The sequence below is a fragment of the Drosophila ficusphila genome, unplaced genomic scaffold (assembly GCF_018152265.1).
Source record: "Drosophila ficusphila isolate 14025-0441.05 unplaced genomic scaffold, ASM1815226v1 contig_791, whole genome shotgun sequence".
Classification (NCBI taxonomy): Eukaryota; Metazoa; Arthropoda; class Insecta; order Diptera; family Drosophilidae; genus Drosophila; species Drosophila ficusphila.
In genome coordinates this window covers 23493709-23515268 of record NW_025064737.1, presented here as the reverse complement: position 1 = coordinate 23515268, position 21560 = coordinate 23493709, and the positions used below count along the sequence as shown (strand labels likewise).

General features: G+C 47.2%; 6 protein-coding genes across 10 annotated transcripts; 3 read left to right on the top strand and 3 right to left on the bottom strand.

Annotated features, from left to right (window-relative positions):
* Positions 1-43: 43 nt before the first annotated feature.
* On the bottom strand, positions 44-3817 carry LOC108088487 (protein starmaker). 3 transcript variants are annotated; one of them, XM_017186306.2, is made up of 5 exons: positions 3446-3816; positions 2716-3392; positions 626-2659; positions 316-361; positions 44-226 (listed from the first exon to the last, which is right to left on the bottom strand). In XM_017186306.2, the coding sequence occupies exons 1-4, from the start codon at positions 3667-3669 to the stop codon at positions 354-356; spliced, it is 2943 nt and encodes a 980-aa protein (XP_017041795.1). In that variant the 5' UTR covers positions 3670-3816; the 3' UTR covers positions 44-226; positions 316-353. The 3 variants fall into 3 exon arrangements, with proteins under 3 accessions (XP_017041795.1, XP_017041793.1, XP_017041794.1); XM_017186304.2 differs by lacking the exon at positions 316-361 and having other exon boundaries at positions 609-2659; positions 3446-3817; XM_017186305.1 differs by lacking the exon at positions 316-361 and having other exon boundaries at positions 3446-3817.
* Positions 3818-4505: 688 nt separating this feature from the next.
* LOC108088427 (probable histone-lysine N-methyltransferase Mes-4) lies at positions 4506-9547 on the top strand. The gene is made up of 5 exons (XM_017186193.1): positions 4506-4883; positions 4974-6228; positions 6487-8923; positions 9007-9132; positions 9194-9547. The coding sequence occupies exons 1-5, from the start codon at positions 4589-4591 to the stop codon at positions 9341-9343; spliced, it is 4263 nt and encodes a 1420-aa protein (XP_017041682.1). The 5' UTR covers positions 4506-4588; the 3' UTR covers positions 9344-9547.
* Positions 9548-9592: 45 nt separating this feature from the next.
* On the bottom strand, positions 9593-17173 carry LOC108088428 (glycerol-3-phosphate acyltransferase 1, mitochondrial). Of its 2 annotated transcripts, XM_017186194.2 has the most exons (8): positions 16282-17173; positions 13197-13314; positions 12475-12639; positions 11424-12418; positions 10909-11213; positions 10509-10846; positions 10138-10453; positions 9593-10082 (listed from the first exon to the last, which is right to left on the bottom strand). In XM_017186194.2, exons 1-8 carry the CDS (start codon positions 16392-16394, stop codon positions 9874-9876), a joined length of 2559 nt encoding a protein of 852 aa, XP_017041683.1. In that variant the 5' UTR covers positions 16395-17173; the 3' UTR covers positions 9593-9873. The 2 variants fall into 2 exon arrangements, with proteins under 2 accessions (XP_017041683.1, XP_017041684.1); XM_017186195.2 differs by lacking the exons at positions 13197-13314; positions 16282-17173 and adding an exon at positions 12710-12847.
* Positions 13590-16104, top strand: LOC108088432 (RING finger protein nenya). Its single transcript, XM_017186200.2, has 2 exons — positions 13590-13696; positions 14029-16104. The coding sequence occupies exon 2, from the start codon at positions 14162-14164 to the stop codon at positions 14834-14836; it is 675 nt and encodes a 224-aa protein (XP_017041689.1). The 5' UTR covers positions 13590-13696; positions 14029-14161; the 3' UTR covers positions 14837-16104.
* A 105-nt stretch (positions 17174-17278) lies between the features above and the next one.
* On the bottom strand, positions 17279-19453 carry LOC108088430 (60S ribosomal protein L4). Its single transcript, XM_017186196.1, has 4 exons — positions 19319-19453; positions 18940-19120; positions 18503-18873; positions 17279-18029 (listed from the first exon to the last, which is right to left on the bottom strand). The coding sequence occupies exons 1-4, from the start codon at positions 19319-19321 to the stop codon at positions 17379-17381; spliced, it is 1206 nt and encodes a 401-aa protein (XP_017041685.1). The 5' UTR covers positions 19322-19453; the 3' UTR covers positions 17279-17378.
* Positions 19454-19548: 95 nt separating this feature from the next.
* On the top strand, positions 19549-21527 carry LOC108088431 (pre-mRNA-splicing factor SPF27). 2 transcript variants are annotated; one of them, XM_017186198.1, is made up of 3 exons: positions 19549-19787; positions 20439-20623; positions 20679-21527. In XM_017186198.1, exons 2-3 carry the CDS (start codon positions 20549-20551, stop codon positions 21453-21455), a joined length of 852 nt encoding a protein of 283 aa, XP_017041687.1. In that variant the 5' UTR covers positions 19549-19787; positions 20439-20548; the 3' UTR covers positions 21456-21527. The 2 variants fall into 2 exon arrangements, with proteins under 2 accessions (XP_017041687.1, XP_017041686.1); XM_017186197.2 differs by lacking the exon at positions 19549-19787 and having other exon boundaries at positions 19813-20623.
* Positions 21528-21560: the final 33 nt, after the last annotated feature.

The following is a 21560-nucleotide window of genomic DNA, read 5'->3' as shown; positions in this document are numbered from 1 at the left end:
ATTAAACGGATGAAAGAAAAGAAAGAATTTGTTTTATGTCAAATGCATTAACAACAATTGCCTTTTATTGTTTCCGATAACAGATCGTTCGTTAGCTAGAGGATTGAATCCAGACCCCGGCGCCGAGAGCGTTGCGACAGGATTGGACGGGGCTTGTAGAGATCATCGTTGGTGTACCGCTGTTGCTGGCAGAATTTTTTGCTGAGTCTCCTGGCGGACAGGGCATCTGCAGAGTAAACAACAAATTAATCACTCACATTCGCGGAAACACTTAAAGCATCAAGTAAAATTGGGCAAAGAGACAAGAAGTCTTACCCAGCAGAGTTTAGAATGGTATAGGACTATTGGAGGCTTCATACAGCTATGTTAGTTTACATATAATGTGGATGCATGTGGAGGAGAAAGTAGAGGCGGTAGAGAACACAATGAGGATGAGCATGAAACATGTAAATCTCAATCAGAATCAAAGGGTGGATCGCTACTACTGAAATCCAACAATATCATTACATTAATTAATTTTGATTTCTTATTTAACAAGCGATCCACCCTAAAAAGTGGGTTAACAATAAAGCGGCAGCGAGTTTTGGAAATCTCGTTCATATACACACATAATTGCAGTACGCACCATGCTCCTGCTTCTCCAAAGCCTCGTTCTCCTTGGAGTTTATACTGGCGTCGGAAGGCGTTGGCGACGACTTTGAATCGTCGCATCGTAGTCTCTTTGCCGGACTGCCGGAGTTACTGCTGCTCGGGCTGCAATGCCGCGTCGGTGTCGACTCACGCGCCTCTTCCTGTTGCTCCTGTAAGCTGCTTCGCCTCCGCTTGGATATGCTTCTGCGCAGAGCTCGTACATCAACTCCCTCGTCCTGCGAACCGTCCGCACTTAGCCTGTTGAGTAGATTCCTGCGGTCCTCTATCAGTTGCTCAATGAACTGCAGACGCGCTTTAAACTCGTCTGGGTTGTGCTCGAAGTGGGTCACAAAGTCGGCGACTAATTCACTGCTTTGCTCGTACGAGTTTGATTGTTGTGTGGCGGGAAGATTCTTAGATTTTTTAGTGTAATTCGGTAGATCCTCCAGTTGGGTCGTTTCCGCAGGTTTTAAGGTCTCTTGAAATACAGAAGGATCCTTAGATTCCTCAATGCGCTGCGTTGAATCTATTTCATCCTCTTTTTTGCTGTCCCCGACAGTGGAATCAGGTACGAATACAGCTTTGTCAGCTCCTTGAGGTTCTGCACTTGGCTCTTTATTCTGCGGAGCAGGCTCCTGTTGTGTCGCCTCCGATTCTTGTGTCCCCGTCTGTTTTTCGGCTACTGATTGTTCGGCTTCAGGAATTCTGCTCTCTACTTCCTTACGTGACTGGGATCCAGCAGTCAATTGAATAAAACTAGTTGACGATTGCTGGAGGAGGTCGCTGACGATGACAACACTGCTGGCATTGTCGCACTCACCATTGTTACCACCGTTAGAGTTTCCATTCGTTCCATTTCCATTCTCCACAGGCGCGTCGGCTTTCTCCGGAGCTTGGGCAATCTCGGCCTGGTTGGTCTTCGCAGGACCGCAGGATCCTGGGGGCTTGCCCTCATCGTTGGAGTCGGAACTCCGGCGTTGTTTCACCTTCGCCTTGCTCTCGTTGTGATCATCCTGGATAGCTTTACTCTCTGCACTGCCGGACGAATTGGATTTGTTGCGGTCTCGATCGCGGCCTCTATCGTAGTCTTTTCTTTTTGAGGACGACGAAGAACTGCTGCTGCTATGGTGGCTACGGCTATGGCTCTCTTTTTCCTTTTCCTTTTCCTTGTCTTTTTCCCTTTCCCTATACTTGTCCTTATCCCGATCAGATCGCGATGAAGACGAACTGGACTTGTGTTTTTTGTGTGAGGATGATTCGTGGCGAGATGAAGATGTGGTGCTCGAGCGTTTCGATGAGGAGGACTCGTGATTACTACGGCTAGAAGTGCTGGAGGTGCTCTTATCGTTCTTGGAGCTGCTGCTCCTGTGTTTTGAGCTGGAGGAGTGCGATGATGAGTGCTTTGAGCTGGAACTCGAGGAATGTTTGCTGTTTGATTTGTCTCGACTGCGATCGCGGTCACGATCCCGATCTCTGCTCCTCCGTCGCTGCTTGTCATCGGAGTGACTGTGACGTCCTCGCTCCTTTTCCTTGTCCTTTGACTTCGAATAGCTTTTCGACTGCGAAGATACTGATATGGGTGACGCTGTGGATTCACACGGTTTAGTAGCCTCCTCTTTAAGTGATTCCACATTTTCTGGCGGCACGCTGGGAATCGAAAGTTTGTCCTCCTTGATTTCGGCCGGAGCTGGTTCCGATTTAACCTCCGCAGTCTCGGCTTTGGGTTTTACCTCTGAGTTATCAGCCTCGGAATAGCACCCATTACTGCTTTCTGTTGGTAGAGGCGGTGGAGGTGGCTCAACTTTAGGTGGGGAAGGCGGAGGAGGAGGTTTAACTTCAGGCGGGGCTGGCGTGGGAGGCGGTTCAATCTTTGGCGGAGGTTGGGGTTCCGCTTCATCTATCGACTCAATGCTGGCATGGTTGGCATCGTCTATGTTTGCCTTCACCTCTGACATAATGGCATCCTCAATGGAGAGCACCAGGGGGACGCCGTTCGTGTCCTCCGACGCAGAATTCTTTCGCTCAGTACCTAAACAATAACATTATTAAGCAAAGCTGTTCTTGCGTGGCCTGACTAATACTCACCCTCGAAGGTAATGGCATCCTGCTTGATGTCGAAGTGCAACTGTCGACTGTCGTTATTCGCACTTGCATCGCTGGAGTTCTCGCTAAACTTCGGCATCTGGGCCTCCTCGGAAATGTCGGCTGGTTCGGCGCTGTTGTGTGCTGTCGCGGGCTGCAGTCCATCGGTCACCGATTCCGTGGAGGAGGCGATGGTTAGGCGGCTGTCGCTGGACACCTGTGAGAGTTGGGACGCCTGTGAAACACCATTCACGGAGTCCGAGTTGTTCAGCGAGCCGTTGTTGAGCCGCTCCTTGCTGGAAAGAGGTTTCTCCTCGCTTACAGGTTCATAGGACGGCGATGTGTCCTCATCGTCCACACCAGGGGGTAGCTCATCGTCCTGAACCTCTGACTTGACTGTAGCCCGGTCGGAGTCTGGACTGATCTGCTCCAGGTCGGTGGGCAGGAGGCCAGCGGGGGTCTCCACGTTGAGCAGGCTACTGCTGCCATTCATGTGACCAGCATATGGCGGCAAGGGCGGGGCGGGCAGCATGGCAGATCTCACGGGAGGCGGCGGCGGGGGCGTGATGCCCAGGTACTTGTAGACAATGCTCTCGATCTTTGGCTCGAATATGGTGGCAACTTTCGGATTGACCACCTGGTCCACGATTTGGTCCACTCCCTTGTCCAGGACATCGGAGCTGGAATAGCCAAGGTTATTACGTTACCTAATCTCAGCCAAAAGGGTACTCACTCTAGCAGGTGCTTCCGCAGCCTCTCGCGCAGCTGCACCTTGTTAGTATCTGGGGTCCAGTGCTGCTTGGCCAGAAAATCGTTAACCGCCGTCTCCACCCGGGTGCGCACATTCTGGTACGCGGGCTTCGTGTCCACGTCCGCCAGGCAGCAGTTAAAGCGGAATTCGTCGAAGACGCCCTGCGACTTGACCTCGGCAATCAGCGTTTTAATAAACTCGTCCATGGTGTGTTGCCCGTGCGATTCTTGATCTTTTGGTTGCCGCGACACCCTTTAGCGTCGAGGAAATCCAGGATAAACGTCGCGTTTGCCTTTACATGCGTTTACACAGATATGTACATATGTTTACGCTGAGGATGGGTACGTCGCGTGAGTTTGGTTTTAGGTGAGCGTGAGCTAAATAGGTTGGCATCCCTGTTGTGTTGTTTTGGAAGGCCGGTCACTGAAATTAGAGAGTAAAATTACTTGGATTTTTTAAAACCAGCGATTTTTCTTTAAAACTACATGTTGTCCTCGAAATAATACTCATACACCATTTAGGTTATGGAGGCAAAAAATTTATAAATTTGCGTAAACAATTTTCAGAATCAGAAATGAGCCACTTAAAAATATAGTACCTTTTGTATTGGGGATAAATACTTTGGTAATTGTCCACGCTAAAAACAGCTTAAAAAAAAAGTAAAATATGCAATTGATGTGTTTTTTTTTCTAAAATTTCGAAATCCGTTGGCGGAAAGTGAAACTGTTGCACCGTTTTTTTTTTGTTATAAACAATTAAAGATGTAGGACATACTCGGATCTGAGTGACCGGTGGGGTTCTTCTCTATTCTGACCTAGCCCACGTCATCGTTTTGTTTTATTAATAGATATTTAAGACTTATGCAATTTTTAAGCTTCTCTATTATGGCATGATTTGAATTTTTTTATATTTTTTTCTGACCGGGCCCACTGTGCATCGTTTGAAACACAAATTTTTATCGACATCGGACGCCGCCCAACATCGATGTTTTCAAAAATGTTTAACATCGATGCATCGACGATTTATCGATTATTCCATCTCTAGTTTTGGCGCACGCGAAGCTGTTCTTGGAAATTGTTGGTTTTGTGTTTTATTAATATTAGCGCAATTGAATTGGATCGCACAATGAAGCTGAGCACGGGTGCGCACTCGGATGTCGAGGGCGAGGATGCCCATGGCCATGTGATGTGCAACTTAGCTTCCGATCACCTAGCTACCAATGCCAATGAAGTGGTTGCGGGCAACGACGAGACGGTCGAAGATGGAGGAACCTCGAAGGACGCCGTAATAAGTACGCCAGTGAACCGACTGGTAGTGCCGAGTCCCACCCAAAACGCCGAAGAGCAGGAGTCCGAGGCGGATGCGGAGAGCCAGCGGCAGACGCCAACACAAAAGCAGACTCGTCTACCCGTTGCAAACCGTGAGTATAACAATGGCGAAACGTTCCCCGCCCTATGCTGTCCATATGCTAATTTGTCTGCTTTTGTGCGCTTGTGTGTGCTTCCCATAGGGAAACGCGATCTTATAAACTTGCAATCTGCCCTGAGTCCCAAATACATTGGCTATGCCAACGCCAACTCACCCACGCCTCTCTCCGACTCTGACGACACGGTTCGGACCACAAGGAGACGCGTAAACCAAGCCCTAAATAACAGCAGCAGTACCAGCGAGACCTTGTCCCGCGACAATGCATCCCCAAGGACCACCGGGGCTGGAGGGGCAGGATCAAGCGGCGGCTCTCAGCTGCTCAACAGCAAGAGATATATGAGTCCCATCGAGAAGCTGCTGATTAAGAACGGCGCCAGTTCGCCCAACAGCACGGGGTTCGAGGCAGACGCCGAGGAGCTGGCACCTCGGCCAGCCGTTCGCAAGCAGCTCAAGCGCAAAATGAAGCGTATTAATAAGTCAAAGATGCCCATTGAGCCGGAGGCAGAGCCCCAGGAAGAAAAGTCAGTAAATATAGAGCTAATCAGTGAAGAAGCCCCCTTGCCAATAGAACCCCCAAAAACAGAGAATGAGACTACAACGATTAAAATCGAGACTGAGGCCGAGAATGATACGCCAATAGAAGTTCCCGAAACGGTGGAGGACAGTGCCAGCTTAGATGAAGATGGCAATCCAGGAGAACACAGTCCAGGAGTTGTCTCTGATGAACCGAAAGACCTGAACAACAGTCCCGAACAAATGACATTTGCACTGCCATTGTCCGCTTCCACAGATATGGACATCAAATATTCCCCAGATTTGACCGCCACTGCCCTGGCTAGTTCAGTAAAATCTCCCTCCTCCGTGAGCATAGACAGCGCCAAAGGCCTGTCCATAGTCACAGATCCAGGGTGGCCCACCTACCAAGTGGGTGATCTGTTCTGGGGCAAGGTCTTTTCGTACTGCTTCTGGCCCTGCATGGTGTGTCCAGATCCTACTGGCCAGATTGTGGGTAACATGCCGAGCCATCCGCAGCGCTCTTCCCTGGACAACGCCGCGGTGCCAATTCAGGTGCATGTGCGCTTTTTTGCGGACAACGGGCGTCGCAACTGGATCAAGCCAGAGAACCTGCTGACCTTCGTCGGACTCGAGGCCTTCAAGGAGCTGCGAGAGGAGGTGCGCATTAAGCACGGACCAAAAAGCGCCAAATACCGTCAAATGATACCCAAGCGGCCGAATGTTGCCATTTGGCATCAGGCCATCGACGAAGCCCTGGTTATGACACAGATCCCGTACTCCGATCGCCTCGAAAAATTCTACCAGATCTGCGAGAGTGTGGTGTAAGTAAACTGAGTCCTTATATTTTGAAACCAATGGGGGAGATTTTAGTTTCCGGGGCGCCAAGATTTGGGGACATATTTTGGGTAGTTGACCCAAAATAAACACTTTTTAGTAATAATTTTTCGATTTCCCGCTTCGTTTACGAGATATCGTTTGCTTATTAAAAAGTGTTTATTCTGGGCCAATTATCAAAAATGTGTCCCCATTCAATGCAACAATTGGCTAATATTTAAGAGCTTTCTTATTCACTTTTTTAGCACACTCAATAAACAAAAACGCAAACGAACCAAATCTATGATGCAGGACACTTCGGATGTTGGCAGCAGTCTTTACGACTCTACGGATAATTTGCACAACAAGCAAGCACCGCTGTTGGTGTCCGTGAAGCGAGAGCGCTCTGAGTCGCCCTTCAGCCCGGCTTTCTCGCCCGTGAAGAGCAAAAACGAAAAGCGGGCCAAGCGCCGTAAACTGAGCGGCGGCACTGAGGCGGATACTGGGAGCACTGCCATGACTGTAGTGACTCCTTCCCCTACCGAAACTGGCTTGGAAAAGAACCTTTCGCCGGAGGGCGTGAATATTTACGCCAACCCCGAGTTCGGGCAACTGTTTGACGCCGTCAAGGAATACGTGATGGTGCACCGGTCCGAGGAAAAGGTGGAGAAGGTTTTGCTTGCCGTGGTCAGCAATATCTGGTCGCTAAAGCAGATCCAGTTGCGCGAACTCGAGCGTGACTTAGCTAGTGGTGAGATGGAGCAGCCTTTGGGCTCTTCGGTGGTGGAGCGTGGGCGTGGCGCCGGGACAATTAAAAGACTCTCAAACCGCCTAAAAACCATGATGATTCGACGCAGCATGACCCCCGTAGTGACGCCCAGTTCAACGCCGGTACCTTCGGAGCCAGATCGACGTATCTCCGAGGCGCCCAAGCCAAAAAAGACCTTTAACAGGCCCATCGAGGAGGTGGTTGAGGACATCTTGCAGCTGGACAGCAAGTACCTCTTCCGAGGGCTTAGCCGTGAGCCGATCTGCAAGTACTGCTATCAGGTGGGCTCCAACCTGCAGCGATGCTCGCGCAGTTGCAACAGCTGGCTGCATGCCGATTGCCTGGAACGCAAGGAGATGGGAAGCCGAAAGGCAGCCGTTATTTCGCCCACATCCAAGTCGCCCAGTCCGGACGACCAGCACGTAACAGCCGACGCGAAGGAGGTTGCTATTGTGGCTACACTGACTTGTCATGAGTGCAGTATAGGCGAACCGGAGGGCTGTGTCATCTGCCACCAGGTAGCGTCGCCGTCCACTGATTTACCAGGAACTCCAATCAAAAAGGAGGATCCAGCACAAATTGCTGTGGAGGATAAACTCCTAACCTGCAGCCAACCACTGTGTGGCAAGCTGTTCCACGCAGGATGCTGCAAGTATTGGCCGCAGGCGATCAGTAGCAGGAACTCGGCACGCTGCCCGCGTCACGTGTGCCACACGTGCGTCTCCAACGATCCCAGCGGCAAGTTTCAGCAGCTGGGCAGCTCCAAGCTGGCCAAGTGTGTCCGATGTCCAGCCACCTATCATCAGGACTCTCATTGCATTCCAGCTGGCACCCAGATGCTGAACGCCACTCACATAATCTGTCCGCGCCACAACATCGCCAAGGCGGATGCTCACGTGAATGTACTGTGGTGCTACATCTGCGTGAAGGGCGGCGAACTAGTCTGCTGCGAAACGTGCCCCATAGCCGTGCATGCCCACTGCCGCAACATTCCGATCAAGAATAACGAGAGCTACATTTGCGAGGAGTGCGAGAGCGGCCGTTTGCCATTGTACGGCGAAATTGTGTGGGCCAAGTTTAACAACTTCCGCTGGTGGCCGGCCATCATCTTGCCGCCCACCGAGATACCCAGCAACATCCTCAAGAAAGCTCATGGTGAGAATGACTTCGTCGTCCGATTCTTTGGCACCCACGATCATGGGTGGATTTCGCGGCGCCGGGTTTACCTCTACATCGAGGGAGACGCGGGCGACAGTCAGAAGACCAAGTCCCAGCTGTCCAGGAACTACACCACCGGAGTGGAAGAGGCCTCTCGCTTTCTGAAGATCGTTAAGGCTCGGCGTCAAGAACAAGCCATGGGACGCCAAAGTGCCGCTAAGCTCCATCCGCCGCCATACGTGAAAATCAAGGCCAACAAGCCCGTGCCGCCTGTGCGGTTTACCCAGAATCTCGAGGATTTAAATGTCTGCGGCTGCCAGCCGACCGATGAACATCCATGCGGACCAGACTCAGGTTGCCTTAATCGCATGCTCTTCAATGAGTGCAATCCGAACTACTGCAAGGCTGGCATTCGCTGTGAAAATCAGATGTTTGAGCTGCGTAAATCACCGCGACTGGAGGTGGTGTACATGAACGAGCGGGGATTTGGACTTGTAAACCGCGAGCCCATTGCCGAGGGAGATTTCGTCATCGAGTACGTGGGCGAGGTTATTAATCACGCCGAGTTTCAACGGCGCATGGAGCAGAAGCAGCGGGACCGAGACGAGAACTTCTACTTTTTGGGCGTGGAGAAGGACTTTATCATCGATGCGGGTCCGAAGGGCAATTTGGCGCGTTTCATGAACCATTCGTGCGAGCCTAACTGCGCGACTCAGAAATGGACTGTCAACTGCATTCATCGTGTAGGCTTGTTTGCTATTAAGGACATTCCAGTGGTACGTTTGAACCATTTTAAGCTATTCTATTAGGTATTTGTTATATTTAATGTATTATATTTTGTACTTTATTTCTTTTACAGAACTCGGAGCTCACCTTTAACTATTTATGGGATGATTTAATGAACGACAGCAAGAAGGTCTGCTTCTGTGGCGCAACTCGGTGCTCCGGTGAGATTGGTGGCAAGTTGAAGGAAGGAGTGACCAAGGTGAGGAAATAAATTAACATTAAGTCTTTAAAATGCTCTTAATAACTAATTTCATATTCAGGAAACTGGTGCCAAGCTGAAGCAAATACGTCGGATAAAAAACTCCGGCGTTCGCATCCATATTGCTCCTGAAAAAAAGGTCAAAAAGACTCCCAAAGTGAAGCACATTAGTGCCGACGACGAGCCAATAGAAGTCAAGCAGGAGCAATAAAATGGGCTCTTTAGATAAAAACGATTATCTCTCAATTAACCTATGTCTTTAAAACTTTACATGATTGTTGTATTATAAATTAATATTTTCAAATTTACCTGCATGTATTTATTTCTGAATAGTTACGAATGTGTTTAGAAGACAATTAGTCTGCCGTTTGCTCCCCAAGCCGATGTTATTAAAAATGAGAGTACACTTTTTTAAGCTGTTCTATTATTCCTATGTTATAAAATTATAAAGTTTAATCAATCAGTTCAGTATAGATGATATATTGTATTGGTTTTCGTTTGTCCTGCCGCTTCTCTCGCTGCACATAGAAAATGATATCTTAAATATAAATTAGAAATTTGTTCATATTTCACTGTCTGTCGCTTACTTACAGTAAAGCTAGCACTTTGGCATATATAAACTTGTATGACTATAAAACTAGACATATCTAAGTCTAAGAACTAGGAGTACGCACTTTAAAGCTAGGTGGATATGCACTATACAAGGAAAAAAAGTGCCAAAAAGAAAGCAAGCCCCATTGGTTAGGGTGTTACATTAAAATAGCCAGAGTTAAATTTTGGTACAATGGCGTCAATCTTCTTGACGATCGTGTTGAGCGACTCCCGAGACATCTCGTAGAGCGTGTTGAGTGAGATCAGGCGCATGCCCTGCTGGTTGCACACCTCGATCACAGACCATTTCTCCAACAGCTTCAGACAGTTGCGCACGGAGTCCGTCGATATGCTTTCAGCTAAAAATCAAGTTATTAGTCATAAGAAGTTAATCGGTCTTACAGCTTCCCTTACCATAGATGCAGCTTCCGCGCTTGACTTTGCTGCTCAAATCGTTGATCACAAAGCTAATAAATTCTGACTCCAGCATGGAGTTCCGGTGAAGTATCTGCAGGGATTGCGCCACAGTCACATACGTCCAGGCGAAGGGCGCCAGGACCTCGCAGATGTAGCGCTGCTGTTGCAGGGTTTCGGAGGCGAACAAAAGCTTGGGTTCATTGTCATCGCCGTTGCTCACGTGCAGGTAGTCGTCGTCGTCCTCGCCGAGGCAGTCAGCCAGACTGTTAGCCAAGCGCCTGCTTTCCGCAGCATTCGGAGGATCATCGTACAGCTATTGGAGGAAAAATCAATCAAGACTTAAAGACAAAAGTAAAGAAATACTCTACCTTTTCTGTCCGAATGCAGCCGCTATTTAAAAGGTCGTCCAACTGCTTTTGCAGTAAGCTTTCGAGCACCTGAGTCGGCTTATTCAGTATAAATTCGTAGCGATATATCTGACAGTTCTCTAGGGCGGTGTCCAATAGCTTTTTGCGAGACAATCCAGCCTCTTTTTTGTGTTCCGGCTTTGGAAGCAGCGAATGGAAGGTGACCAACAGGATCGAGCTAAGGGCAAAGTGCGGGGTCAGCATGTTTGAGTAGTAGGCCAGCTCAATAAAGCTTTCGACAGAATCCACAGCTCTAATAACCAAACGCCCGTTTTCATCCCGAGTGCGAGTTACAAGGTCTACACAAAAATAAATTCAATTAAAAAGGGCCATAACTGAGAAAAATTAATTGCATTTCTACCTGAGCCAAGTAGGTCGCATGCATACGCCACGATCTGTGAAGATTCGCCGGAAAAGCCAATGTCCTTGCAACCGGATAACGAGTTTCTCAAGTCATCTAAGGCCTCGGCCAGATTCTGCTCCTCAGCGCCGTTCCTAAAGCGGGTGAGCAGAAGGAAGGCCAGCGCGTTGGTGGACATCACAGAAGTGGCTGCGGCGCTGTCGAAGACCACCTGGCGCGATATGCTTTCGATGAGGTTACGGTGCTCCTCGCAAACAACGTCGGTGCCGTATAACGAGGATGTTGACTGATTGTGTTGAAGGGTTCTATGGTAAAGATGTGATTAATTGATAAAAAAAAGGTGTCTTAATGATAACTGAGGTCTTGGCTCGCAGATTTTAGTCTGCGGTGATGTCTTTTGCAAAACCGGCTCATTTGAATAACTCAACAGAAAACCCGGCAGATGTGTACCGCATTGTATATTTAAGACCCTCTGCAAGACCAAAAACCCAGTAAAATTCTTTTAATTTTTCTACCTGGCGGCTGGCTTGTACACCTTGGCATTGTTTCCATCCTCTCGGGCTATCTTGTTGTACGAGTGTACCAGCTCTCGAATTGAGTATGGCTCGTTAAAATCGATCCGCATGAGGCCATAGTTCGATTTCAGGGCCTTCCAAATGCCTGAAATGGCTTTGCTGAATGACTCGGGTATTTTTTTCTCGCCCTTCTGTTCACGCACGAAATTTCCGTCGACAAGGCGCTCATAGTTTACAGAAACAGGCACCAACAGGGCATCCGGTATGCTGCCGTCCATGAAGGCGTTCACAATAACCGAGAGAATGCCACCTTTGGGCATGCAGGGCTTGCCAGTGCGCGTTCGCCCGCCCTCAATGAAGAACTCTACATTGTGACCCTGCTTCAAAGCGTGAGTTAAGTAAAGGTGCAGGGCAGCTCGATACAAAACATCCTTCTTTCCCTCCACTGGATCGATCTTGCGCTTGATAAAAAAGGCGCCCAAACCACGAAGGAGCCCTCCAAAAACGGGGATCTGTAGATTATTTCCGGCGGCCACCAGCGGACTGCGTATATCATTGTTGGTGAGAATCCAGGTAACCATAATGTAGTCTAAATGGCTCCGGTGCAGCGGTACGAAGATCAAAGGGGTACCCGGCGATCGCTCTGTGGCCATCTTGAGCATCTCGATCTGCTTGGTGTTGGTCACGACGCCGGACAGGAAGCACGGAAGGAGTTTGTAGAGGATCCAGGAAGTGAATGCCAGCAGACCGTTGTTCAGGGTGGAGCCCATGTCCTTTAGAATACTAACGGCTCTTTGCTCCTGTTTACGCAAAATGGCCTGATAAGAGATGCCCCGCTTCTCGTCCTCCTCATCCTGCCCTTCCTGATCTCCACTAGCACTGCGCGTGAGCAGCCGATGTCCATTTTTGGCATACCGCTGCTCCCTTAGCGTCTGCTCAGCGGCCTGTTTTATGGCGTGCTTCAGCACAGCATCGTTGTGGACGATCTCGGTGACCTGGGGGTGCGGATCAAGGTTATCTGTCGTCACGGGAGGTTAAAAAAGTTACCCACCTGTCGGTACTCAAATTTCTCACTACGCACCACCTGGGCAACATATGGAAAAAGCAGACCCCAGTCGAGCAGCTTCTTGAAGGGCTTTTGGCCCGATTGTGGGGTCAGCTCCAACATATTTTGTGTCCCGATGCCATGTGCCACGGAATTCTGCGCTTTGGGTTCCTGCAAAATAACGATCGGAGCGATGCTGAATCTGTGATGCAACGTGTGCGCATATAGAATCCATAAATACCTCGAACCAGCCGCGGGCATGGTACTCTTCTATTGTCATTATAACTATACGAGCCTGAACTGTTCTACAGCACTTTTGTAATTGTAATTTCTGAATTTCCTACATGCGCCCGGCTTTTTTCAGGAAATCTTCTTAGCTTTCAGGACTGTTATCGATTGGCAGGACAAGGTGGCAACTCCGTGCAAATTCAAATTCGAATTATGAAACTATGTTTATTTTGGAAAATAAAATAGCTGAACAAAACATATTATATATTTTTTAAATAAATTTTTAATTGTTTATTGTTAGGTCAGAACAAACATTGAAAAAAAAAATTGGGCAAATACGAGGCAGGTTACCTGCTTTGGAAAATTTGAATTCGTTGCAATCTCAGAACAGAATCACAGTTCATTGAGTGGAAATATTTGCTTATCTGCGGCACTAGTCACTCCTTGCAAATGCGTCACAGCGTGTAATTAACGAAAGCCTGATAGGCGGGGAAACTTACATTGGATGATCGCAAAGTGACCAGGAGATCGCTTCTGATGGTGTTGATCTTGCTGAGGTAGCTCGTGCGGTAACTTAGATTCAGGTTGGGAAACAGGCCGGCGATGATAACGGGGGCCCTGCAATCGGAATTAAATGGGTAAGGGGTTTAATAAAAAAGTTCCAATAAAATGCATTACGCCAACCGTGGGTGGTACTAAAATCAGAAGCACGCAATTAAAAATACAACACCACTTTGATTAATATTCGGCCATTCAAGTGGTTAACAGTCCAACTTCGTCAGAGTTCAATAGCCCAGCGTACTCATCAGAATATATATATTTTAATACTGAAAGTGGTGTACGTTTTTAAGTAGTGCCTGCTGCTGATAAGTTTAGTGGCTCATAAAATATGGCACGGAACTGAACTTTGAGCGTGCTTTGTACGACGAAAACATCAACATCGCTTAAAAATCAGCTGACATGGGCAGAGGTTATAAGTTTGGAATATTTCAAAGCAATTGTATGAGAAATAAAACAAATATTTTTTATATTAAACATACTTATACCACAACTTACACTATTATCTGCTTATCTTTTTTTTTTAGCAAAAAACCTTTTTAATCTGTGTTCACTTTGTTAATGCGTTAAAAGGCACGTTTTTCTCTTCTTAACTGCCACAAAATATTTTTAACGCCAAAAAATGACTTCACAAAACCTTGATTAAACCAATTAAAGTGGAAATAGATACATGTGTTTGTTTCCCTAATAATGCCACAAATTTACAGACCTTAAAATTTTTTTAAAATCTTAAAATGTAATTTATCATCGCATTTTTGTATTATTTATTTTTAGTTTAAGTAAATTAATTGGGCGACGGTGCTGCCAGACAAACCGCCTCCAGAGTGGCAGCTCTAGCAAGGATAAAATCCGTTAGATTTATACAACGTAAACAACAGCTAATTAAACAAAATAAGCGGTTTAAGCTATGTTTCGAATCCATTGCAACAGGTGCTACTGTCAGCGCACCCTTGAGCCAACAGTGGTTTTCCACCTGACTCGATGCCAGCACGTGCTTTGCGACACTTGTATAAGCGATTCCTCGTTAGAAAAGAAATGCCCCATTTGCAAGGAGGTCCTTAATGGCATTCCGATCAACCGCGACATGCCCCGAGGCATGGCTGAATACTTTGCGGATCCCTTTCGGTTTCAGCAGCTCTACCGAAAGATCAGTGAGTTCCAGTCCAACCAGCGGGCGTCGGACAACATGGGATTCTACCGTCAGATGCAGCAGCACGAGAGCAATAAGCTTCGGCTGGAGGGATTCTCCAAACTGAAAGATCAGCTTGACAAGCAGATACAAAAGGAAAAGAAGCGGATCGCCGAGCTGCGCGCCTACATCGCATACCACGAGGAGACAACTGAGATCAAGCGACGACACAGCGCAGATGAAAGACCCCAATCCTCTGACTCTATAAATTGCAGCCAGAAGCGTCGTCGACGGCCAAGGACACCCTCTATTACCACATCCGACAATACTCAATCCGATGAGGCCATCGAGAGCTACTGGTTGGATTCGGACACGGATTTTTCGATAAGGAATAAGCAACGCCGATCAGCGAAGCAATCCTTCAGTGGGGATGATCAAGACTTTCGCATTTAAGCGTGAATATACTTGAATCGAATATTTAATAATGTATGTATTTATTTTTTTAACCATTAAGCAGTATAACGCTGCAAACATATATTAGAAATATGATTTAGTCTTAAAAAAAAAACTATGTTGTATTCTGGCAGAGTGCGATAACAGTAATAAGCAATAAGTACCAGAAATAAAATGTTACCCACCAAAGATCAACAAGATTGTTATATTTTACTTCAATTCAATATAAGCAATCTGCGTGCTAATCTTAAAGTGGACCCAGCAATCATCATCTCAATCTGTGGAAAATTTCGCGGGCTAAGGCACTCGAGAGAATTTTTAGGCTTCTTTGGGGATCGAATGTATTATTTAGAGGTGTGGGCCAATGTACTTTCACTACCAATGTTCTTCTATTACCAACCGATAAAAGATGAGGGCTTCGCGTTCTTTGTTGCTCCGAGCTGGTCCAAAATCCAACAAGATTACGGAAATAGCTTTGTGAAATCTTGTGAAATCAGAGATTAGGTGCAAATTTAACAGCGGCAATCATTCCGATAATGGTTGCCAAGAATGATTCTTGGCCAAACCGTGGGTGGGGTTTGTTGTTGCTATCTGTTCGAAGTGCACCGTCAAAAATTGCGCCTTGCAAGAAGAGAGTACTCTATGGTGGGTCGGAGAAAGGGGTGGTTTGGGGGAGAAAGTGCAGGTGCTGAGTAAACAAAAACCTCAAGGCAGCCTCCTAGTTTAAATAAGCACGTGGGTGTTAAGCGGAAATCTAGCAAATTTCACTCTACAAAGGGCAAGCGCATAAGTGGACAAAGGGCTATTGTGAGTCATGGCCAATGGAGCAACCACCTGTGCGCATAATAACAAAACAAAACACATCTACGGTTAAGCAACTATAAGGTGACTGCCACAGAAAATAGTTAACACTGAAAACAAGATAAAATAAATATCGAAATAAACAACTTTTTAAATCTATTTTTAGAAAACACAATAAACTATTGTCCTATCAAATACTTGTAATAAATTTAAACTGATAAGATATTTTGATAATTAAGATAATGGAATCGGTAATCATTAAGCGAAGTTTCCATTTTATGACTAGTAGTTTACCATCAACCCAATTTTTATAAAAAAAAAGTAGGAGCTTTAAGATAAGACATAATAATCTCCAATTAAAGTTCAATTTTGGAAATATTTACAAACTCGGAATTTTCGATTTAGTACTTATGACTTTCACCTTATGGAGATCCTACTGTGGTTCATTTTGCATGCATTGGATAACTTGCGAATGCCTCTCTAAAAATAACGGCGCTTCTTCCTCTACAGCGTTACTTGAACTTGATGACCGGGGGAGGCACAAACACACATACATATAAATAGGTATTTTACTCGGTTTATGGTCTGCCCGCAAGGCGAGATTTATTTGGCTTCCATCTGCGCCCATTTGCAGCGGTACTCACCTCGTCTTGGCGAATATATAGTAGACAATAAGGGCAACTGATGCAATCTCGATGCCGCCGAGCAAAGAAATCTCGGCGACGCGCTGGGCAAAGTTCAGGACAGTCGACAACATGACTTGGCTGCGATTATGCTGGATCGGATGCTAGGTGGCGGGTATTGCTGCTAGTTATAAGATGATGCTCCGGCATCAGCCGGCTGCCAAGTGATCGGAAGTGCCCTCCGCAATGTTTTCGACCCTGGTGATTAAACGCGACTGAGCGACCCTTTTAGTGGCAGCGACTAGTGCCAACCCGAACCGGGGAAAAAAATATGAAAAATGGAGGAGGCTGCTGCGCATCGAGGCGCTCCAGAGTGCTCTCTTTTCGGATGCTGATAGCCGTCGCTCTCTCTCTCTCCGCTTCGCTCTTTCCGATCGGTGGTGGCTATATATTATTGCGTTCTACCCAATATAACCAGACATCGGTCGCGACCCGCACATAGAAAAATCGTATGATCCGCGGTTTCAGATTTGCGCCAGATAGCATCTACACTTTTTGGCAAGCGCAGCCGCAAAGTGGTAAATATTGTCCAAAAACCGGTTTGGTTTGCGGCTAGTGTGGTGTCGAAATTACATCAGTTAATTGAATCAAATACATCCTTTATTCTGGCGCTGCCTTTGTTGTATTTGAGTTTTTATTCGACGTACAGCGGGATCCAATTCCCTTTATGCGCGATACGAAGAACCGCACGACTCGAGCGTTCACAGAGGAATAACAGCGGCGGCGAAGCTCGACGCTTAATTAAATGCCAATTAACGTGTGACAATAAGTATGTACGGCATGGATGTGCGAACGTGTGTACGAAGACCAACAAGATCGGCGCAATACGAAGATAACGAAAGCTACAGCCGCCACATCTGTTGTTATCAGCGGGAGCGACGAGCAGCGTGATAGCGGATCGCTCGGAGCAAAAAGAGAGCCACACTAAATGTTCCTAAGACTAAGAGTTTAATGAGCATTACTGTCGCACTCTATGTATTATGAATAAAATTCATACAACTTTAGTGTTTTATTATAATATAAAAGTGTGTCAGCTCTACTCCTCAGGGAAAGTAAGTTTACTTCTTGGCCGCTGGCTTCTTGGCGGCGACCTTCTTCTTGCGGGCGGCCAGCAGCTTGGCGCGGTTGGCGGCGGCCTTGGTGGCCACGTTGGCGAAGTGCGACTTGGCCAGCTCCACGTTCTGCTTCTTGGCCTTGGCCAGCACCTTGGCGACGGTGCGCTTCTCGGCGGCGAGGGCGGCACGACGCTTCAGGACCTCAGCGTATGGGTTCAGCTTGATCAGCTGGCGCACGTTGGTCAGAGGGTTCAGGCGGCGCACGCTGCGGAACACGCGCTTGCGGGGATCGCGCAGCACCTTGCGGATCTCCTCGGACTTCAGCAGACGCGACAGGTCGGTGTTGGCCATCTTGGGCTGGGGCAGGTTGTAGCCCTTCTTCAAGGTTGATGGCTTCTTCCAGGTGCCGAACAGATCGTTCAGGCGGGCGAACGCCGACTCGGTCCAGATGACGAAGCGACCAACATGACCGCCGGGGGCCAGCTTCAACAGGTTGAGCTTGTCCACGTTGATGGTCTCAATGCCGGGGATGTTGCGGAAGGCCTTGCGCAGACCCTCGTCCTTGTCGTAGACCACCAGGGGACCACGGCGAGAAATGCGGCGACGGTCGCGCATGGTACCACGTCCAGCACGGAATCGCTGCGACTTGTACACCTGTAGAATGAGGGAAAAAAGACAAAACATTAGTCACTGTCGATACTATAAAAATAATCAATTAGGTGTTTGTAGTGGTCATAAGCTACATTATCTTTTAATAGCTTTAAAACAACTAAATTGTTGAAACTAAATTCAAACAAAGTTTAATATCTTTGTTTTAGTTCGGTCAAATATCTTTTAGAGAAAATCAAACTTTTTAGTAGAAAATGAGATGTAGCTCTTCCGTTACCACGATGGAAATTGTGGATCAAATTTCAATCGTAACGCCTAGAAAAGCATTTTATCTGGCAGCGTAGCATAGCTCTGCAAGCATCTGATCCCTATTAAGAGGTTAGTTGCTTACACGCTGCACAGTCCAAAGGAAACAAAAAATCTCGCAAAAATGCTACAAATCCTCTTTCCAAAGTGAGTTTGTTTACATTTTACCCCGAAAAAGATATCACCACCCGAAACCCCACTACAGTACGCACCTTCTGGATGTCAGCCCAGATCTTCAGGCGACGCAGGAAGATGACGGCCTGCTTGGTCTTCTGGACCTTCTGCACCTCATCGGAGACGACCAGGGGGAACTCGGAGACGCCGTCGATGACATGGCCCTTGGACTGCACCAAAGCGGGCACGCCGGAGGCAGCGATGGCCGACACCAAGGCGTAGCGGCGCTGGTTGACGTTCACCTTGCGGTGCCAGCGACGGAAGGTCTTGGTGGGGGCGAACATGCGTCCACCACGGCACATGTTGCCGAAAGCTCCCTGGCCAGAACGGTGGGTACCACCACCACGCACACGAGGAATACGGGCTACAGCACGTCCAGTTCCCCAGGACTCGGCGGAGGTCTGGTGACCTGTCGATGAGAAAAGAACCAGGTTAGACTCATTGCACGGGATTTTTCAGATCGGGGAATACTTACCAGCTAGCTCACTGACGGCGTAGGCCTGTCGGTTGTTGCGGCGGAGCAGCTGGTGCACCTCGTTGACGACATCCGGACGGATGGGCGCCTTGAACACTGCCGGTAGGCAAATGTTCTTGTCCTTAGCTGGCTCGTTCTTTTCCGTGTACACGGAGACCAATGGCCTGGCGTTGCCTAAGCTCTGCAATTTTAAATCACCGTGTTAGTTTACTTTTCACATAGCACAAAACACAACATCCGCATTTCGCCACCGCCGCACATTCCAAACACGTGGAGGTTAGGGCGACGCTTTTACACTATTTTTTCGCCGCCTTCTGTGTTAAATCCATTGTTTTGGTTCCTGCGGCGGTTGCAAAGGGCTGCCCAGTCAATTTCTCACCATTTTCGTTGATTTTCAAACCCAATGAATGGTGTTAAATATTCTGCAAACGCAGATACCGTCCTCTTTTTATTAAGAAGAACGAAGAAAGAAAGAGAGCTGCCGGAAATGGCCAAAAAGTGCTGTTAAACGCGTTCGGCGGCGCAGGGTTGCATTCGTTAACAGCGGCTAGTGTCAAGATAGCAGGAAGCTTCTAGCATGCACAACACTGGGTTTTAACTCTGTAGGCGTTGGGTTTGTTTACCTTATTTTCTTCTAGGTTAAAAGTATTGTGTGCATTAACTTAGTAATTTTTTCCCAAATTTTTATATTTTTCAAGGGTTTATTATACAACCTATTAACAGATGGTTAACCAAATTTTTGAAATCAAATTCTGTGCATTGGGCAATAATGTTAGTACTAAAATTTAAAATGTCATCCCAGTAGAAATTTAATAAAACAAAAAGTTTGAATTGAATAAAATTACAAGGTAATGTTAATTTAAAACATAATTATTATTAAAATTAATGTATGTTTACATATTGATATATTATCTAAAGCAGGGGTGCTCAAGATCGTCTTATGGCAGTGCGTTTACTAACACATCCACAAGAAAACGTGTACATATGTAGCGGCGCGTTTGTGTTGGGGTGCAGCTGTGCACTGAGAGAAAAATGCCTATAGAGAATGTATTTGGTGTTTACCTCCAGAACTACGAAGCATATTAAGCATTGTACTTCGCATTTAAAGTTTATGCTAAAAAAAACTGCTCTCTAATTCATCACTCATTTTGATCCGCCAAAAAATTTAACATAACACTTACGATGGTCAACCCCGAAATAAATCAAAAGCCAACGCAGACAGAAAGATAAGTTTCAGTGCATGTGCTCGAGGAAAAAACAAAAACAAAATACATTGCGATCAGATAAGCGTGACGACGGACAGAGATGTAATGAAGAAACAAGCAAAATTGTTTTTGTTTCGCATGCAAATCGAAGCCCATATGCACGGTGCTTATGGGCGCACTACCCATAAGCACAGAGCTCTACAAAAACAAAAGTGCACTCGGTGCATAGGCGTTGAGCACCCCTGATCTAAAGCATTATTTATTGTTTGGTTTTTTCTGTTAACTAACATTTAGATATATAAAAAGCTAGATAAGCATCCCTACCGGCGTGTTACGGCAAATGCCATTTGTTTTTGTTTACTAGCTGTAAAAATTGTATAAAACTCAATAAATAATTATTAATAATGGCTGGAGAGGTCATTGTGGATGCTTTACCTTACATAGATCACGGTTACGATGATGTGGGAGTCAGGGAATCGGTAAGTTAATACCATCAAATTGTGATGCATCTAAATAATTTACATTATTCTCAAGGCCCTCGCTATGGTGGAGGAGGAGTGTCGGCGCTATCGCCCCACCAAGAATTACCTTGATCACCTCCCTTTGCCCGCCAGCTCCCCGTTTGAGACTCCACTGATGGTGAACGAGTTTGAGCGAATCCAGAACCGCCTGCCTATGGAGACACTCTCCATGAAGCGCTACGAATTGCCTCCTCCACCGTCCGGAAAGCTGTCCGAGGTGTCTGCCTGGCAGGAGGCCATCGAAAACTCCATGGCCCAGCTGGAACACCAGTGGGTGAGGTCCCTGAATCTAGAACTGATGCTCGACTACGGCACAGAGGCGTGGAAGTCCTACCTGGAAGTCTTCACCGCCATGCAGGCGAAGGCGCAGCTGCAGCTTCAACAGCTAAAGAAGGACATCCAGGACGTAAACTGGCAACGCAAGCAAGCGCAGACGCAGGCGGGCGAGAGGTTGCGATCTTTGGAGGCCCACTGGGTGCTGCTGGTGTCAAAGAACTACGAGATTGAGACGGAATGTGTCGAGCTGGAGAAGCTCGTACATGCCGCCAGACAAAAACTACAGACAATGGCCCCGCTTCCCAGCGCCAATGACACTGCCCCCACGCCGGAGCACACGAATGGATTTGACCAGGACAATCTCGTCGAGAGCAATGGAAGCAGCTCCAGTAGCAGTAATAGCAATGTTGATCAAGAGGGTGAGGGCATACCAGTTTCAGATGAAACCGGCGGCAATGAGGAGGATAAACCTGAGGACCAGGAGGAGTCTTCCAATGAGTCAGCCACAGCCTGAGTGACACCTTGTAACTTAACAACATTTTCAAAATTGTAACTTAACACATAAATAAAATATGACAAGAACTGATGTTTATTTTTTTTTAATGTTTAGGATTACCGC

Excerpts from the sequence above, each read along its gene's own strand:
- LOC108088487 (XM_017186304.2), bottom strand. The coding sequence starts at position 3,669 with ATGGACGAGTTTATTAAAACGCTGATTGCCGAGGTCAAGTCGCAGGGC. Across the intron at positions 3,393-3,445 it reads CTGCGGAAGCACCTGCTAGA|CTCCGATGTCCTGGACAAGG; the intron begins GTGAGTACCCTT and ends TGGCTATTCCAG. Across the intron at positions 227-608 it reads ATGGTGCGTACTGCAATTAT|ATGCCCTGTCCGCCAGGAGA; the intron begins GTGTGTATATGA and ends TTTACTCTGCAG.
- LOC108088428 (XM_017186194.2), bottom strand. The coding sequence starts at position 16,394 with ATGTTGTCGACTGTCCTGAACTTTGCCCAGCGCGTCGCCGAGATTTCT. Across the intron at positions 12,419-12,474 it reads AGAAATTTGAGTACCGACAG|GTCACCGAGATCGTCCACAA; the intron begins GTGGGTAACTTT and ends CCGCACCCCCAG. Across the intron at positions 11,214-11,423 it reads GTGTACAAGCCAGCCGCCAG|AACCCTTCAACACAATCAGT; the intron begins GTAGAAAAATTA and ends TCTTTACCATAG.
- LOC108088431 (XM_017186198.1), top strand. The coding sequence starts at position 20,549 with ATGGCTGGAGAGGTCATTGTGGATGCTTTACCTTACATAGATCACGGT. Across the intron at positions 20,624-20,678 it reads ATGTGGGAGTCAGGGAATCG|GCCCTCGCTATGGTGGAGGA; the intron begins GTAAGTTAATAC and ends ATTATTCTCAAG.
- LOC108088432 (XM_017186200.2), top strand. The coding sequence starts at position 14,162 with ATGTTTCGAATCCATTGCAACAGGTGCTACTGTCAGCGCACCCTTGAG.
- LOC108088427 (XM_017186193.1), top strand. The coding sequence starts at position 4,589 with ATGAAGCTGAGCACGGGTGCGCACTCGGATGTCGAGGGCGAGGATGCC. Across the intron at positions 4,884-4,973 it reads TCGTCTACCCGTTGCAAACC|GGAAACGCGATCTTATAAAC; the intron begins GTGAGTATAACA and ends TGCTTCCCATAG. Across the intron at positions 6,229-6,486 it reads CAGATCTGCGAGAGTGTGGT|CACACTCAATAAACAAAAAC; the intron begins GTAAGTAAACTG and ends TCACTTTTTTAG.
- LOC108088430 (XM_017186196.1), bottom strand. Across the intron at positions 18,874-18,939 it reads CGCCGTCAGTGAGCTAGCTG|GTCACCAGACCTCCGCCGAG; the intron begins GTAAGTATTCCC and ends TCTCATCGACAG. Across the intron at positions 18,030-18,502 it reads TCTGGGCTGACATCCAGAAG|GTGTACAAGTCGCAGCGATT; the intron begins GTGCGTACTGTA and ends CTCATTCTACAG.